We start from the raw sequence: 19480 nt of genomic DNA, 5'->3' as shown, positions 1-19480 counted from the left end.
CACCAGCGACACACGGGAATACTGCACGCCCTATAGCGGAGGGTCTGCGGGCTAATAATTGTCCACCCGCGGCCCCGCCACCACACACAGCCTTCTATGTGCTCCTATGACCAGGGTGCGGGCAGCTCTCGCCATTACGGACCCCGCAGCTCCTCCAGCACTTCCTGCTGCCCGCAATCACAAGAGCACACTATAACTAATATTACGTAAAGGGACACGTTATTTTACGACAATGACGCCTGCACGCCTACTCCTGCTGTACAGAGCACGTTTCCATAGGAGACAGAAGAGTTCAAGAGGCCGCACCGCCAGTCACGTGATACGCCACCAATTCCACTGTCCTATCAGTACATAGAGGGCTCGTCATCAGTATCGCGCATGCGTAACTCACTCTTTTGCCAGGCTTCAAGATGGCGGGCACCAGTCTTGTGGCAGGAGACGTGGTTGTGGACGCGTTACCGTATTTTGACCAAGGATACGATGCTGCGGGAGTGCGGGAGGCGGTGAGTGGCGGCCGATATTCTGTTACCTGAACGGAATATGTTCGGCTCTCTGCTCTCAAGCTCCAGTAGTAATGCCCACACTGCCCCCTGCAGGCAGCAGCCTATACCCCTGTGTAGTGACCACCATCTAGACACACTGCTGGGGAACATTTCTGAAAACCATATACTGTACAAGAAAAACTGTCTCCGTTGTTCTTAGTAGCCAATCACAGTGCTGCTATCATTTTACTAGAACTGTTTACAAATTGTTAGCTAAGTGCTGATTGGTTGCCAGCAGTTTTTCTATTGGCAGCTATGATATATAAGGCCCAAAGCTTGTTTGTCATGCAGCTGCTGCAGCTCCTCTTTGGTAACTAGGGTTGGGGTGAGTTGATCAGTTGTGACCTGCGGCTGCTGGATGGGAGTGTGGAGAATGGCTCTTGATCGTTCGTCCTGGCGTAACGACGTCTTCATTGTGATGTGACGCATCTGGCCAGCTCGGAAGGGGGTCTCTTGTTCTCTGGTAACATATAGGCCCGGATCTTCAGGACATGGTCGGCCAATAGCTCCTCTAAGACTTTGCATGGTGTCCCCTCACCATCAGTTTGGTTGTCTGTGACCTTTGTAGTTGGAATCAGAATCTAATGTCCTGTGCAGATTACTGGATCAGCGCTTTGACAGGTGATCCGCCGTCCACAGTGTGACCCATTACAGAGGTCCAGATGAGCTGGGTTTTCCTGAAATGAAGGGCAGCTATACATTTGGCATTACAGAGGTTTAAAAGGATTATTCCCAATGGAAACCTTCCCCATCTGAATGACTGCGTGATGGCCGCACACACAGGTCACTGCTCGGCTCATGGTCTATGAGATAGCCATGTGCAGAGCTCAGCTGTCCTGTGATGTCCCATGGACCATAAAGGGAGCGGTGGCGTGTCAGTGCTGACCCTGGAGACAAGGGAGGTTGTCAGGACCTGGGACAGAGCAGACTTTCACTCTGCGTTCAGTGGTCCCTTCAAAAAGAGATTCTGACATATTCGCCGACACGGCCATGGACTATAATAGTGCCAACAGAGCGAACGTACACTCTGCCGTAATTCATTTTTGGGAGTAACGCCCACTTCAGGTGGACACCCACCCAGGCACGGTGTACCACGTCTGCGTGTCTGTCTTGAGTTGGTGTGCACGCCCGAAAATGAAGCATGGCACACATTCACTCTGTCGGCACCATTTTAGTCTATAGCCTTGTTGGCGCTTACGTCCGAAAACTGAATGTGGCCTGAGGCTATGTGCACTCGTGGATTTTGATGCGGCTCCGCAGCGTTTTTGGACTCGTGGAATTGCATCAAATCCGCAGTGTAGTGCACAAGCCGTGTTAGTCAATGAGAAATCTAGAGTTGATGTGCACATGCTGTGGAAAAAAACGCGCTGACTTACAGCGTTTTGTTTACCGCAGCATGTCAATTCTTTTTACGGATCAGCAGCTTTTCTGCACACATTGACTTCCATTGTGTCAGGCAAATCTACAGCAAAACCGCAGGTTTAAAAAGATCTGCGGTTTTGCTGCAGAGTTGGGTGCGAGAAACGCAGATCGGGAGGAGGAAGAATGCGTGGGCGGAGACTGTGTGTGCAGGTCTTGTGTAGACAGGCATCGTCCGAAGGGACTACTAGTCCCATCCAGCTATGCCTGTTACAGTGTCAGCTAGCCGATGATGGGACAGCAGTAGTGCCGCCATCCGGCTACTGTGTAAAGAAAAAAAAAACAAAAAACACAGTATATACTCACCAATCACTTAGTCCCGACGCCCTCGATCACTTGTAACAAAAATAATAAACCAACAGTACACTCCCTGGTCCGATGTAATCCATTTAATAATGAGTGTCCCACGATGATCTCCCGTGGAGGCTGTCACATCGGCAGATGTGACCGCTCTCCAGGGGCTCTGGTGATACAATGATGGAAGGTATCATTCCGCACTGTATCCCTACGCCGCCGTGAGTTCAGCAGAGTTCATACTGTCACTTGGGGCACCGCTGCGTGGGAAAATTCTCACGCAGCAGTGCCATAAAGTGAGAACATGAACTCATTGAACCCTCAGTGATAACACTGCTGAAGCTATTGTCTCCTGTCAGTGTGTCACTGGAGGCCTATAGAGCAGTCACATCCCGTGATGTGACAGTTCTATAGGGGAGATCGTCGTGGGACATTCATTATTAAATGGACTACATCGGACCAGGGAGTATTTGTGTTGGTTTATTATTTTATCTTTTTTTGCAGGAGATCGAGGGTGTCGCATGGATTGGCAGAACAATAAAGATGGGAAAAATATGTAGTGTTTTATTTAACTAAAATACTTTATTCTGGCTGTGTGTTTATTTAACCCTTTAACATCTATAGGATTAGTAATGGATAGGTATCTTATTGACACCTCTCCATTACTAAGCCGGCTTGATGTCGCCTTACAATACAAAGGCGACCTTAACCCCCTATTACCCCATATGCCACCACTACAGGGCAGAGGGAAGAGAGAGGCTAAGTGCCGGAATTGGTGCATCTTACAGATGCGCCATTTCTGAGGTGGCTGGGAGCTGGTGTTTGTAGCCGGTTGGGGGCCAATATCCATGGCCCCTTCCTAGGTTTGGGGGGTGGGGGTCCCCCTATTTTAATAGCCAGTAAAGGCTAATTATACAGCTGCGGGCTGATATTCATAGCCTGGGAAGGTCCATGGGTACTAACCCCCTTCCTATGCTATAAACATCGGCCCCCAGTTGTTGGCTTTCCCTCTCTGGTGCAGAAAATTGCGCTGGAGCCTACACCTTCTTTTTTTTTTTTTTTTTTTAAAATTAAATATACTGCTTTAAGGCCAGGGTCACACTTGCGAGAAACTCGCACGAGTCTTGCACCTCAATACCTGGCACTGCCGCCTGCACTCGGGACTGGAGTGTGCAGCTGCATGTATTTCTATGTAGCTGAACGCTCCAGTCCCGAGTGCTGGCGGCAGTGCTGGGTATTGATACAAGACTCATGCGAGTTTCTCACATCAAGTGTGACCCCGGCCTAACACAGATTTTGTGTGTTTGTCTTTATGTAACTCTTTATGTACCATTTTATTATGTTTATTACTAAACATTGGGCTTGGTATTATCTATCTATTTATCTCTATCATCCATCTATATATCTGTGTGTGTAAACATTCTTCAGTGGAGTATGTAAATGAAGAGGTTGGACAAGAAATGACATTTTATTTATTTTTTGTTGTTGTTAAATAATAGATCTTTATTTAGCTGACAAAAACGCATACAAATCCGCATGAAAAAAACCGCTTGAAAATCCGCATAAAAAACGCGCATTTTTTTACCTGCGTTTTCTGCCATGAGATGCAGAGTCTGCGCAGAAAATCCCACAGGCAAATCTGCAACATGCGCACATCCTAATAGTTAGTGTTCATTGAATATCTATAACCGAATATTATTTTCTCCATGTTTAGGCTGCTGCACTGGTGGAGGAGGAAACCAGACGATATCGTCCAACCAAAAACTACCTGAGCTATTTACCTACTCCAGACTTTGCTGCATTTGAGGTATGGACCTAGATCAGTGCCAGCATCTCTGTAGCGTCGGTATATGGACTTCACTAGTTGCTACTGCTGAGGCAACCAGTGCTGGAGATTTATGAGAAGAAAACCAGTTTGCTTTATCAGCTAGATTACAGTGGGTGAAAAATGAAATAACTTATGTCATTAGTGTCTAGTTTTACTTAGCACCTCTTATGTGTATAGGAAAGGAAGTGGTGGATGCCCCCATATACATTAATTTAAAGGGAATCTGTCACCTCATATTGGTGGGATATGTAAATGCCTTTTTTCCGGTCCGATGGGCGGCTTTTCGTCTTCATTTCTCCATCATATCCGTTCCTGTTGTCCGCAATATGTTCGAGAATTAGAGTACTTGTCCTCCGTAGTTCGCGGGTGCGCAATGCAATCTTTGCTCGCGCAGTATGCTTTGCCCAACTGCGGGCTAAGCCAAATAGCATTACTGCGCATGCGCCCACGCACTATGACCCGGAAGTATTTCACTGTGTTGCGGGACATAGTGCGTGGGCGCATGCACAGTAATGCTTTTTGGCTTTGCCCGCAGTTGGGCAAAGCATACTACGCGAGCGAAGATTGCATTGCGCACCCGCGAACTACGGAGGACAAGTACTCTAATTCTCGAACATATTGCGGACAACAGGAACGGATATGGTGGAGAAATGAAGACGAAACGCCGCCCATCGGACCAGAAAAAAGGCATTTACATATCCAGCCAATTTGAGGTGACAGATTCCCTTTAAAGAGGTTGTCCACTACTTTTTCATCGATGACCTATCCATATGATATGTCATCAATGTCTGATTTTTGGGGGTCCGACACTCCCGCCGATCAGCTGTTTTCCGTGTGGGCGGTCGCTAGCCAAGACTGCTCAATTGTAGAGCTGCTCTGTCTTCTGGTAGTGGCCACAGCAGGGTACTACACAATCAACACCTATTCAAATCAATAGGAGGCGGATGTCTAGTACAATGCCTCCACCATTATCAGAAGAAGGAGCAGCTCTGCAATTGAGCAGTCTCGGCTAGCGGCCGCCCACACGGAAAACAGCTGATCGGCGGGGGTGTCGGACCCCCACAAATCAGACATTGATGACCTATCGTAATGATAGGTCATTGATAGTGATGAGTGAATATACTCGTTACTCGAGATTTCCCGAGCATGCTTGGGGGTCCTCCGAGTATTTTTTAGTGCTCGGAGATTTAGTTTTTCTTGCCGCAGCTGAATCATTTACATCTGTTAGCCAGCATAAGTACATGTGGGGATTCCCTAGCAACCAGGCAACCCCCACATGTACTTATGCTGACTAACGGATTGTAAATCATTCAGCTGCTGCAAGAAAAACTAAATCTCCGAGCACTAAAAAATACTCGGAGGACACCCGCGCATGCTCGAGAAATCTCGAGTAATTAGTATATTCACTCATCACTAGTAGAGATGTCAATTGCGCTTTCCTGAATTCGAACTGTTGATCTCATTGTTCTCCAGGAGAGAAGCCACTAGCCAGTGTGTCAGTCAGAGTCTTCCTCATAGAGCACACAGTAGCGCTTGGCTCAGTAAGCACTCCTGTGTATGGCTGTTGGCCAAAGCATTGTTTACCTAACAGTCATCTAATGTGTGTGGCCAGCCTTAAGGTACCGTCACACTCAGCGACGCTGCAGCGATATAGACAACGAGCTGATCGCTGCAGCGTCGCTGTTTAGGTCGCTGGGGAGCTGTCACACAGACAGCTCTCTCCAGCGACCAACGATCAGGGGAACGACTTCGGCATCGTTGAAACTGTCTTCAACGATGCCGAAGTCCCCCTGCAGCACCCGGGTAATCAGGGTAAACATCGGGTTACTAAGTGCAGGTCCGCGCTTAGTAACCCGATATTTACCCTGGTTACCATTGTAAAAGTTAAAAAAAAACAAAACAGTACATACTCACCTTCTGATGTCTGTCACGTCCCCCGGCGTCCACAGGTTACGCGCTGCTGCTCAGAGCTTCCTGCACTCACTGAATGTGTCAGCGCGGCCGGAAAGCAGAGCACAGCGGTGACGTCACAGCTGTGCTCTGCTTATGCCGGTGCTGGTTTTGTTTTTTTTTTTAAACTTTTACAATGGTAACCAGGGTAAATATCGGGTTACTAAGCGCGGCCCTGCGCTTAGTAACCCGATATTTACCCTGGTTACCATTGTAAAACATCGCTGGTATTGTTGCTTTTGCTGTCAAACACAACGATACACGCCGATCTGACGACCAAATAAAGTTCTGGACTTCTAGCTCCGACCAGCGATATCACAGCGGGATCCAGATAGCTGCTGCGTGTCAAACACAACGATATCGCTATCCAGGACACTGCAACGTCACGGATCGCTGTCGTTCTCGCTGCAAAGTCGCTCAGTGTGAAGGTACCTTTAGGGTAAGTTCACACAGGGCGTTTTTGCTGCTTTTTTTTCTGCAGCAAAACCTGATTCCTAGGCAGAAAAGAAGCTGCTGCAAAAACGCAGTTTTTGGTCCTTTTTTTTTTGTTGCGGTTTTGGTGCGTTTTTTTGGACTAACTTATGTCTCTTTTTAAGTTCAGTCCTCCATGACTCTTCTGCAGAAAAAAACGATGCAAATAATGATACCTGTTTTTTTGCTGCGTTTTTTTCAACACTCATTCAAGCCTGAAAGAAGTGACATGCTCTATGTCCAAAAAAGCAGCAAAGCACAAAATCCTGATGACAAAAAATCCAATGTGTGTGCATGAGATTTCTGAAATCTTATAGGCTTTGTTGCTACTGGAAAATGCAGCTGAAAATTAGCAGGTCAGTTTATATAGAGTGATAAAAGCACAGTGGGCTTGAACAGCCTGTATGTAAACTAACCTGTGGTGTGTGTTTTAAATCCACAGCATGTTAATTTCTCTTGTGGATATGTCTTCAATTTATTCCAGCCAAATTTACATTCCAAATACTAAATGTCGCTTCTTCCCTTCTGAGCCCTGCCGTGTGTCCAAACAGAATCTTCTGACTACACATGGTATTGATGGTCTCAGAAGAAAGTGGTTAACTAACTGTGGGATTCACTTTTTCGTGTTTCCTCTTGCAAAAGTGAAAAATTTGGTAATAAAGCAACATTTTCATGGAAAAAAAAAAATGAAAATTCTCAATATGTCTATTTAATGTTAGCAAATTTTGTGTAGCAGGTGTGGAATCAAAATGCTCACTATACCCCTGGATAAAATCCTTGAGGGGTGTAGTTTCCAAAATAGGGTCACTTATGGGGTTTTATGCTATTTAGGCAAATAAGGGACCCTGCAAATGCGACACAGTGCCCTCAAGCTATTTCAGCCAAATTTGTGTTCCAAAATTCAATTGTGCTCGTTCCGCTCCGAGTCCTGCTGATTATCCAAACAGAGGTTTGTGATTACATGTAGGGTATCGGTGCGCTCAGAAGAAACTGGGTAACAAATTTTACTGTCCACTTTCTTGTGCTTTTCCTTGTAAGGGTATGTGCACACGTTCAGGTTTTTTTGCGTTTTTTTTTTTTGCGATAAAAACGCTATAAAAACTCATTAAAAACGCATACATTATGCATCCTATAATTTAGAATGCATTCTGCATGTTTTGTGCACATGATGAGTTTTTTCCAAAAAAAACGCATTGCGGTAAAAAAAGCAGCATGTTCATTATTTTTGCGGATTTTCTGCGTTTTTCCCGCTATTCTATGCATTTGGAAAAAACGCACACAAAAACGCGGTAAAATCGCGGTTAAAACGCATGCGGATTTCTGGCAGAAATGTCCGGTTTTTGTCAGGAAAATTTCTGCAAGAAATCCTGACGTGTGCACATACCCTCAAAGTGAAAAGATTTGGGGCTAAAGCAACATTTTAGAGAAAAATTACGTTTTGTTTTTTTTTCATTTCACTTTGCATTAATTTCTGTATAGCACCTGAAGAGTTGAAACCTTTTCTGAGAGCAGTTTTGAAGTATTTGAGGGGTGCGTTTTTTAGATGGCATTTTGTTTGGTGAGTTTTCAATATATAGGTCCCTCAAACTCCATTTAAATCTGAATAGGTCCCTTAAAAACATGTTTTGTAAATTTCTTGAAAAAATGAGAATTAGCTGTTAACCCTTCAAAATCCTAACAAAATAAAATTACGTTTGAAAAATGATGCACATATAAAGTAGATGCAGTTGTTCTCAAAAGTTTACATACCCCAGCAGAATTGTTGTTTTCTTGGCCTTTTTCAGAGAATATGAATGATAACACCAAAACTTTCTTCACTCACTGGGTGAAGCCATTTGTCAAACTACTGTGTTTTCTCTTTTTAAATCATAATGACAACCCAAAACTTCCAAATGACCCTGATCAAAAGTTCACATATCCCATTTCTTAATACCTTTTATTGCACCCTCTAACATTAATTACAGCTTGAAGTCTTTTGTGGTAGTTGTGGATGAGGTTCTTTATTTTCTCAGATGGTAAAGCTGCCCACTCTTCTTGGCAAAAAGCCTCCTGTAAATTCCTGGGCTGTCTAGCATGAACTGCGGTCTTGAGATCTTTCCAGAGTGGCTCAATGATACTGAGGTCAGGAGACTGAGATGGCCATTACAGAACCTTCACTTTGTTCTGCTACAGCCAATGACAGGTCGACTTGGCCTTGTGTTTTGGATCTTTGTCATGTTGGCACGTCCAAGTACGTCCCATGCGCAGCTTCTGGGCTGATGAGTGCAAATTTGCCTCCAGCTTTTAACATGCTGCATTTGTTTTTCCTTCAACTTTGACCAAGATCCTGTGCCTTTGTAGCTCACACATCCTCAAAACATCAGCAATCCACCTCCACACCTCCGTGCTTTACAGTAAGAATGGTGTTCCTTTCATCATAGGCCTTGTTGACTTCGCTTCAAATGTAACATTTATAGTTTTGGCCCAAAGGTTCTATTTTAGTTTTATCACTCCAAATTACCTTGTTCCAGAAGTTTTGAGGCTTTTCTCTGTGCTATTTTGCATATTGTAGGAGAGATACTTTGTGGCATTTGCGCAGTACTGGCTTTCTTCTGGTGACTCGACCATGCAGCCCATTTTTCTTCAAGTGCATCCTCTTGAAACAGCCACACCGCTAGTTTTCAGAGAGTCCTGTATTTCAGCTGATGTTGTTTGTGGATTTTTCTTTGCATCAAAAACAATTTTCCTGACAGTTGTGGATGACATTTTTGTTGGTCTACCGGACCGTGGTTTTATTTTTAGAGCCCCTGATTTTCCATTTGTTAATCACCGTTTGAACGCTGCTGACTGGCATTATCAATTCCTTGGATATCTTTTTGTGTCCCTTTCCTGTTTTATACAGTTGACTACCTTTCCCGTAGATCCGTTGACAATCCTTTTGCTTTCCCTATGACTCACAATCCATAAATGTCAGTGGATCCCTGAAACTCACTCAGCCTTTATGCACATACACTGATTACAAGCAAGCAGGTCACAGGTGAGGATGTTACTTTTAGTAACCATTCAAACCCATTTGTGTCAACTTCTGTGCATGTTATCAGGCCAAAATCACCAGGGTATGTGAACTTTTGATTAGGGTCATTTGGATGCTTTGGGTTGTTATTATGATTTAAAAAGAGAAAACACAGTAGTTTGACAATAAATGGCTTCACCCAACCACTAACCATGAGTGGAGAAAAAGTTTTGGTGTTATCATTCATATTCTCTGAAAAAAGGCCAAGAAAGCAAACATTCTGCCAGGGTATGTAAACTTTTGAGCACAACTGTATATGGGAAATGTTATTTATTAATTATTTTTACAGCATGGCTAGCTGGTTTAACCCCTTAATGACCCCAGCTTTTTTCGGTTTTCGTTTTTGGCTCCCCTTCATCCAAAAGCCATAACTTTTTTCTATTTTTCTGTCAATATGGCCATGTGAGGGCTTATTTTTTGCAGGACGAGTTGTACTTTTGAATGACTTCGTTGGTTTTAGCATGTCATGTATTGGAAAACAGGAAACAAAATTCCAACTGCGGTGAAATAGCAAAAAAGTGCAATCCCACACTTGTTTTTTGTTTTGACTTTTTACTAGGTTCACTAAATGCTAAAACTGACCTGCCATTATGATTCTCCAGGTCATTACGAGTTCATATACACCAAACATGTCTAGGTTCTTTTTTGTTTTATCTAAGGCTGGTTTCACACTTGCGTATGGAGCAGCTGCGGAGTGCTGCGGACTTCCTCCGTGAAGCCCCGCCCTCCGCCGCTAGCTCCGCCTACTTCTGCATGCGGCCGGCATGCAGCCTGTGTACCTATCTTTAACATTAGGTACGCAGGTCGTGCGGCTGTATGCGGAGGCTGCCGCATGCGGCGTTTTGACGCTGCAGCTACCAGCGTAGGACGCAGCCTGTAGCATTTTTTTGTCTATCTGCAGCGTCAAAACACCGCATGCGGCACCATCCGCATACTGCGGCAGGACCTGCGTACCTAATGTTAACTATAGGTACACAGGCCGCATGCAGAAGTAGGCGGAGCTAGCGGCGGAGGTGCGGCGGGGCTTCACGGAGGAAGTCCGCAGATCAGGTAAACGCTAGTGTGAAACTAGCCTAAGTCATAAAAATAATTCTAAACTTTGCTAAAAAATGCTCAATTTTCCGATATTTGTAGCGTCTCCATTTTTCGTGATCTGGGGTTGGGTGAGGGCTTATTTTTTGCGTGCCGAGCTGACTTTTTAATGATACCATATTGCTGCAGATGCATTTTTTGATTGCACGTTATTGCATTTTAATGCAATGTCGCTGCGACTAAAAAACGTAATTCTGGCATTTTGAATATTTTCTCTCGGTACGCCGTTAAGCGATCAGGTTAATCTTTTTTTTTTTTATTATTGATCTGGCGATTTTATTGCTGCAATACCAAATATGTGTAGGTTTGATTTTTTTTATTTATTTATTTTTTTATTTCATTTTATATGGGGCGAAGGGGGGGTGATTTAAATATATATATATATATATATATATATATATATATATATATATATATATATATATATATATATATATATATATATATATATATATATATATATATATATAATTTTTTTTTTTTTTTTTTTCTTTCATATATTTTTTTTTATAAAACTTTTTTTTTTCTTTCTTTACTTTTGCCATGCTTCAATCGCCTCTATGGGAGGCTAGAAGCTGGCATAGCCTGATCAGCTCTGATACATAGGAACGATGCTTAGATTGCTCCTATGTAGTAGAATTGCTGCATTGCTATGAGCGCCAACCACAGGGTGGCGCTCACAGCAATCCAGCTTCAACAACCATAGAGGTCTTCAGTCCACCTCTGGTTGTCATGCTGACCCCCGTCACTTGATCAAGTGACGGGGTCAGCGATGTGCGCGTTTCCGGACGTATGGTTTGACAGCTGCATTTAACTAGTTAATAGCGGCGGGTGGATCGTGATTCCACACGCTGCTATTGCGGGCACGTGTTAGCTGTACAAAACAGCTGACATGTCCCGGCGGGGAGCCCGCATCAAAGCGGGGGTTCTGTCCTCGGACGTACTATTCCGTCCGAAGACTGAATGGGGTTAAGGATATAAAAACTGAAAACTGAAAATTTTTCAAAATTTTCGGCAAAATCATATTTTTTTCAAATGCAAAAACTATTAACCTAAATTTATCACTAACGTATAGTAAAATGTGTCACGAAAAAATGTCAGAATCCGTGGGATCTGATGAAGCGTTCGAGAGTTATCACATAATGACCTGGACAAATTTTAGAAATCTGACCAGTGTCACTTTAAGTTCAAAATTGGCCCGGTCACTAAGGGGTGAAAACATGACATACTAACAAAATACAGGAAAGATAAATATCTTGGTACAGTGTTTGGTACCGTGTTAGCCAGTAGATAGAAAAATCTAAATTCTAAATGAATTGAGAGTCCTCAGTGGTTGATACCTTTTAATGGCTAACTGCTAATTTGTTACCATCTTTTCAGTTATCCATTAAAAGGTATCAACCACTGAGGACTCTCAATTCTAAATATTTTTCTAACAAAATACAGAAATTGCAGTGTCAAAAATTTATAAAAAAAAAAAAAAAAAAAAAAAGGAAAATAACCTAATAGGTGTAGAAATGCTGGTGTGAATCTGCAACATCAAAAACTCGCCAAATACCCGTTGTGGGAAATTAAGTTTAATTTTCAGCGGCTAGTTGGTTGGGAGAGGTTACATTTCTGTCAGTTGTTGATTTCCATACTAAAATGATGCAGCGGTGTTGGAGGTAAAGCCCAGCGAGTCTTCATATCTGGTGCACATCATGGTATATTTAATTTGTTTTTTGCAATCCTAGACAGAAATAATGAGGAATGAGTTTGAGAGACTATCTGCTCGCCAGCCACTTGAACTTCTCAGCATGAAGAGGTGAGTCTTGGCTGTTTTCGATCTGGCTCTGCATCTTTCGAGATACATGTAACTTTTTAACTTGCTTACATTTGTTACATTTTTGAGAAGAAAATGGGGAAAAAAGCAATTCTGTATCTTGTGGGACAGTACAATTATGGTGGTACCAAGTATGTATAATTGTAGTAGTCTTAATAACTTAGTTTTACTAGTTTTGCACAATAATGGCGCATTGAGTTAAAAAAAAAATGTATGTCTACATACATACATACATACATACATACATACATACATACATACATACATACATACATACATATCGTGTATATACTGGAGTATAAGCCGATCCCTCCCCCCTAATTTTGCCACAAAAAAACTGGGAAAACGTAATGACTCGAGTATAAGCCTAGGGTGGAAAATGCCGCAGCTACTGGTAAATTTCAAAAATAAAAATAGATACCAATAAAAGTAAAATTAATTGAGATCAGTAGGTTAAATGTTTTTGAATATCCATATTGAATCAGGAGCCCCATATAGTGCTCCATACAGTTCATGATAGGCCCCATAAGATGCTCCATATTAAAATACGCCCCATATAATGCTGCATAAATGTTGATTATGGCCCCATAAGATGCTCCATAGACACATTTGCCCTTATAATGCTCCACAAATGTGGATTATGGGCCCCATAAGATGCTCCATAGAGATATTTGCCCCATATAATGCTGCACATGGCCCCATACAGATATTTGTCCCATATAATGCTGCACATGGCCCCATAAGATGCTCCATACAGATAATTGCCCCATATAATGCTACACATGGCCCCATACAGATATTTGTCCCATATAATGCTGCACATGGCCCCATACAGATATTTGTCCCATATAATGCTGCACATGGCCCCATAAGATGCTCCATACAGATAATTGCCCCATATAATGCTACACATGGCCCCATACAGATATTTGTCCCATATAATGCTGCACATGGCCCCATAAGATGCTCCATACAGATATTTGCCCCATATAATGCTGCACATGGCCCCATACAGATAGTTGTTCCATATAATGCTGCACATGGCCCCATAAGATGCTCCATACAGATAATTGCCCCATATAATGCTGCACATGGCCCCATACAGATATTTGCCCCGTATAATGCTGCACATGGCCCCATAAGATGCTCCATACAGATATTTACCCCATATGCTGTTGTTGCCATTAAAAAAAATTAAAAAAAATCACATACTCACCTCTCAGGTCCCCGACGCTTGCTATATTCACCTGCTTCGCGTTCGACCGCCGCTGTGTCTTCCCATCCTCTGCCTGCACCGACATTCAGGCAGAGGGCGGCGCACACTAATCGCGTCATCGCGCCTTCTGACCTGAGCATCACTGCAGAGGACGCAGAAGACGCGGCGGCGCCGATGGTGGAACGGTGAGCAGGTGAATATCGCACACTGCGTTATACTCACCTGCTCCTGGCGCCGTCGCTGCACGTCTGTTCCCCGGTGCCGGCAGCTTCTTCCTGTAGTGAGCGGTCACATGGTACCGCTCATTACATTAATATGCGGCTCCACCCTTATGGGTGTGGAGTCGGGTCCATATTAATTACTGTAATGAGCTCTGTCTCTTTAGGCAACTGTAAACACCTCGCTTGCAGAAGTCAACAGGTTGCTCCAAAAGCCTTGTGACTTCAGAAATCAGAGTCTCATCTGGTTGCCCTTCAAAAATAACTTCATTGTTCGAAAGAGGTGGAAGTCCGATGGTGCGAGATCGGGTGAATAAGGGGGATGCAGTAGAATTTCTACGCCACAGGAGCATGCTTGCATTTGGGCAACATGTGAGTTGTGAACTGGTGAATTATTTTCTAGAAGGCGGACATCTTTGGTGAGCATGCAACGTCTCTTGGTTTTGATGGCCTCCCGCAATTTCCGCAGCAGTGAAGCATAGTATGCCCCAGTGATCATGGTACCCTTTGCTAGAAAATCCATCAGTATTACTCCGTGCTGGTCCCAAAATACTGTGAGCATGACCTTGCCTGCCGAGGGTTGGGCACGTGGAGGCAGTGCGTCATGATGCTTCCATTGCATCAACTGGAGGATCATAGTGATGGACCCAGCTTTTATCATGTGTGATCAGTCTGCTGAAAAAGTCCTCCTGGTTTCCATCGCACATTGTCTATAGAGCCTGGGATCATTCGACTCGTTCTTGCCTCTGGAATGGTGTGAGCAGCCAGAGAAGATGGTCTTGGATGATTTTTTCCATGGGCCCCACACTAATCTTGACATTTTGGGCTAGGTGGTGAATGGTTACGCAGCGATTTTAACAAAATGGCGACCTCCGCTTGCTGGATGGTGTGTTCATCAATAGCAGAGTGGGGTCTCCCTGGAATTGGAGCTGTTTGCACCGAAGTCCGATCACATTTGAATTGGCGATGCCAGTTCTTGACTACATCATATGATGGGGAATCCTCACCATAAACCTTTTTCATCTTTGGTGTGCAGCCTTTCAAGTAAAGGAACTTGATGACTTCTCTGTCCATTATCAAACCTCACACCACTTCAGCACCTGTAAAATCAACACCGTTATCAGTCCTGAGTTGCTAATTGGCATGTAACCTATACACTTACAGTTGTGGCCAAAAGTATTGACACCCCTGCAATTGTCAGGTAATACTCAGTTTCTTCCTGAAAAAGATTGCAAACACAAATTCTTTATTATCTTCATTTAATTTGTCTTAAATTAAAAAACACAAAAAGAATTGTCCTAAAGCCAAATTGGATATAATTCCACACCAAACATAAAAAAGGGGGTGGACAAAAGTATTGGCACTGTTCGAAAAATCATGTGATGCTTCTCTAATTTGTGTAATTAACAGCACCTGTAACTTACCTGTGGCACCTAACAGGTGTTGGCAATAACTAAATCACACTTGCAGCCAGTTGACATGGATTAAAGTTGACTCAACCTCTGTCCTGTGTCCTTGTGTGTACCACATTGAGCATGGAGAAAAGAAAGAAGACCAAAGAACTGTCTGAGGACTTGAGAAACCAAATTGTGAGGAAGCATGAGCAATCTCAAGGCTACAAGTCCATCTCCAAAGACCTGAATGTTCCTGTGTCTACCATGCGCAGTGTCATCAAGACGTTTAAAGCCCATGGCACTGTGGCTAACCTCCCTAGATGTAGACGGAAAAGAAAAATTGACAAGAGATTTCAACGCAAGATTGTGCGGATGTTGGATAAAGAACCTCGACTAACATCCAAACAAGTTCAAGCTGCCCTGCAGTCCGAGGGTACAACAGTGTCAACCCTTCCTATCCGTCGGCGTCTGAATGAAAAGGGACTGTATGGTAGGAGACCCCACTTCTTACCCCGAGACATAAAAAAGCCAGGCTGGAGTTTGCAAAACTTACCTGAAAAAGCCTAAAACGTTTTGGAAGAATCTTCTCTGGTCAGATGAGACAAAAGTAGAGCTTTTTGGGCAAAGGCATCAACATACAGTTTACAGGAGAAAAAAAGAGGCATTCCAAGAAAAGAACACGGTCCCTACAGTCAAACATGGCGGAGGTTCCCTGATGTTTTGGGGTTGCTTTGCTGCCTCTGGCACTGGACTGCTTGACCGTGTGCATGGCATTATGAAATCTGAAGACTACCAACAAATTTTGCAGCATAATGTAGGGCCCAGTGTGAGAAAGCTGGGTCTCCCTCAGAGGTCATGGGTCTTCCAGCAGGACAATGACCCAAAACACACTTCAAAAAGCACTAGAAAATGGTTTGAGAGAAAGCACTGGAGACTTCTAGGGTGGCCAGCAATGAGTCCAGACCTGAATCCCATAGAACACCTGTGGAGAGATCTAAAAATGGCAGTTTGGAGAAGGCACCCTTCAAATAGGGACCTGGAGCAGTTTGCCAAAGAAGAATGGTCTAAAATTCCAGCAGAGCATTGTAAGAAACTCATTGATGGTTACCGGAAGCGGTTGGTCGCAGTTATTTTGGCTAAAGGTTATGCAACCAAGTATTAGGCTGAGGGTTCCAATACTTTTGTCTGGCCCATTTTTGGAGTTTTGTGTGAAATGATCAATGTTTTGCTTTTTGCTTCATTCTCTTTTGTGTTTTTTCATTTAAGACAAATTAAATGAAGATAATAATACCAAAGAATTTGTGATTGCAATCATTTTCAGGAAGAAACTGAGTATTATCTGACAGAATTGCAGGGGTGTCAATACTTTTGGCCACAACTGTATATCATTACACATGTTCAGTTTCAGCATCCTGTGATAAATAGAAGTGGGTCAGGGGAAATCTTTAATGAACACCCCCGTGTGTGTGTGTGTGTGTGTGTGTGTGTGTGTGTGTGTATTATATTTTGCACTTGTACTATACTTTTTAATGGAAAACAAGTCTCCCATTTGGATGATTTACTTAGTTCGATCGCATCTTAAAGGAAACCTGTCACTAGGTGATATGAGATACAGCCACAACCTTTCAGGCGCGTCATATAGTTTTCCATAATGCTGTATATCTGCCCCTAACCCAACCTGAAAGATAAGAAAATTAGCTTTTATTATACTCGCCTTCTTCTTATAATGCTGTCCTCCTCCTTCTTGCTTTGTGTGGATGACTCTTCCCCACATCATTCACACAGTCTTAGTTATCGCACTCCTCCATTCTCTACCATGACCAGGGCAGAGCAAATGCTGCAGTGCGCAAGTGACAGGAAAGGTCAAAGAGCCCCGGCGCCTGCGCACTGCAGTACTTTACTCTGCCCTAGTAGGGCTCAGAAGTACGCCTGCACAGGAGCGCGATCTGGGGAGATTGTGTAGATGAAGAACAGCCGCACTCTCAGGTGATTGCAAACAGTGATACATTTATTGAGTATCTTACATTCACCACACTGTTGAATAATAAATTAAATGATGATGTGTAAAGAGGTATGACATAACGTTTCAACCTAATCCTGGGTCTTTATCAAACATCGCTGCAAGAAAAATATATAAGACTTAATGTGTTGTACATAGAATACAAAGAAAGTAATTTAAAATAACATAAAATAAAACTTACAACAACTAAATAACAAAATGGGAGCATAGTCCTATATGTCACTTAAGCAGAATGAGAGCACAGTAGATGATATGTAGACGCCTATCAAAACTGAATAAATGATCCTATGAGCTTGCAATCTTTGGGGTAGGTCCTGTCTGAAGTTTTCATAGTACTAGATGTTATAGACAAGTCCCATTGACTATGTGGTGCTACATCCAAATATATAAAACATAGAGGTAAGTGGTAAAGTGACATAGGAATGGAGAGGGAGGACGAGAAAGAATGGTCATTGCTGGAAAATGTATCACATTGGTACTGACCTATGAAGATTCGTAAGGGAAAAGACCCCTCCGGTGATGTGTAAGCCGTAAAGATTATATAGGTGATATGCGTTACTGGGATTTACTACATGTATAAATAGAAGATCTGGAGATACTGACTGTGTGGCTTGTTGCCGTGGGGTTCCGGTGTGGATTCGGTGCGGTGTATTTTCATTGGTGTCAGCGGTGGTTAAATGAGTGCCGAGTTGAGTACAGGGAGGGGCTGGTACATGTTCCTATATCATATTTTCCACATTCATATCCACTGAAAACCTTTCCTAATATTCAGTATCACATCCTTTTAATCACATCCAGCCCCTTGACAATCTTACTGCCCCGATTACTCCCAACATGTACCAGCTCCCTCCCTGTTTCACATAATGGACACACAGGAACGGACACTACTACACAGGACACATCATTACATGCGCCCTAACGTCAGCGAGCGCGCGCCACAATGACACGCATTCCAAGCCGCGTTCTTGTCAGAATAGAAACGTCACATCCAGTGTCGTCATACCGGGAGTACTCAACTCAGCGATCATTTAACCGCCGCTGACACCAATGAAAGTACACCGCACCGTTAGCACAAATCCACACCGGAGCCCCACGGCAATGAGCCACATGGTCAGTATCTCCAGATCTTTTATGTGTACATGTAGTAAATCTCAGTAACGCATGTCACCTATATAATCTTTACAGCTTACACATCACCGGAGGGGTCTTTTCCCTTAGGCTGGGTTCACACTGCGTTGAACCTGTCCGTTAGACAGACTACGTTACACCGCGGCATAAACGCGGTGTACAGGTACGTTCACATTTGCGTTGCGCAGCGTCGGCGGCGCAACGCATGCAAAACGCATGCATAACTCTGCGTTTTGCGACGCATGCGTTGTGATTTTGGACGCCAAAAAAATGCAACTTGCTGTGTCCTCTGCGCCCTGACGCTTGCGTCAAAAAACACAAGACAACGCATGTCCATGCGCCCCCATGTTAAATATAGGGGCGCATGACGCATGCGTCGCCGCAGCTGCGCCCGATGCTGCGTTGCACAACGCAAATGTGAACGTAGCATTACATAGTCCGTAACCCCGCCATTAAGGTCTATGTCGGACGCATCACTAGCACACGCCCACAATGGGCGTGCGCTAGCCATGTGCTGTCATTGAGTGACGCATCCTGAGACGCGGGCTGCAGCGTTTCCGGGTCCGTCAGTGCTAGCGCAGATAGAGCTAGCAGATACTCTATCTGCGCTAGCGATGGTGCCAAGTCGGCACTTGCGTTACAGCAGCCCGTTTAACGTATGTGTTGAATGGGCTGCTGTAACGCAGTGTGAACCCAGCCTTACACTGAACTCCATTATGAATCCTCATAGGTCAGTACTAGTGATGAGCGAATATACTCGTTACTCGGGTTTTCCTGTTGACGCTCGGGTGACCTCCGAGTATTTGTTAGTGCTCAGAGATTTCGTTTTCATCACGGCAGCTGAATGATTTACAGCTATTAGCCAGGCTGAGTACATGTGGGGGTTGCCTGGTTGCTAAGGAATCCCCACATGTACTCAGCCTGGCTAGTAACTGTAAATCATTCAGCTGCGGCGATGAAAACTAAATCTCTGAACACTAACAAATACTCGGAGATCACCCGAGCGTTAACAGGAAAACCCGAGCAACGAGTAT

The 19480-nt window shown here is 43.8% G+C and overlaps 1 protein-coding gene across 3 annotated transcripts in view; it reads left to right on the top strand.

Annotated features, from left to right (window-relative positions):
- The first annotated feature begins 315 nt into the window (after positions 1-315).
- Positions 316-19480, top strand: part of BCAS2 (BCAS2 pre-mRNA processing factor) — a 49245-nt gene continuing 30080 nt past the window's right edge. For 2 of the 3 annotated variants that reach the window (XM_077294967.1, XM_077294966.1), the window contains exons 1-3: positions 316-503; positions 3970-4062; positions 12382-12452. In XM_077294967.1, the coding sequence (XP_077151082.1) occupies positions 411-503; positions 3970-4062; positions 12382-12452 (257 nt within the window). In that variant the 5' untranslated portion in view covers positions 316-410. The remainder of the gene's footprint in view (positions 504-3969; positions 4063-12381; positions 12453-19480) is intronic. The other variant, XM_077294968.1, reaches the window with a different exon arrangement.

Source organism: Ranitomeya variabilis, chromosome 3 (genome assembly GCF_051348905.1).
Source record: "Ranitomeya variabilis isolate aRanVar5 chromosome 3, aRanVar5.hap1, whole genome shotgun sequence".
Classification (NCBI taxonomy): domain Eukaryota; kingdom Metazoa; phylum Chordata; class Amphibia; order Anura; family Dendrobatidae; genus Ranitomeya; species Ranitomeya variabilis.
This window is presented reverse-complemented; position numbering and strand designations above follow the sequence as displayed.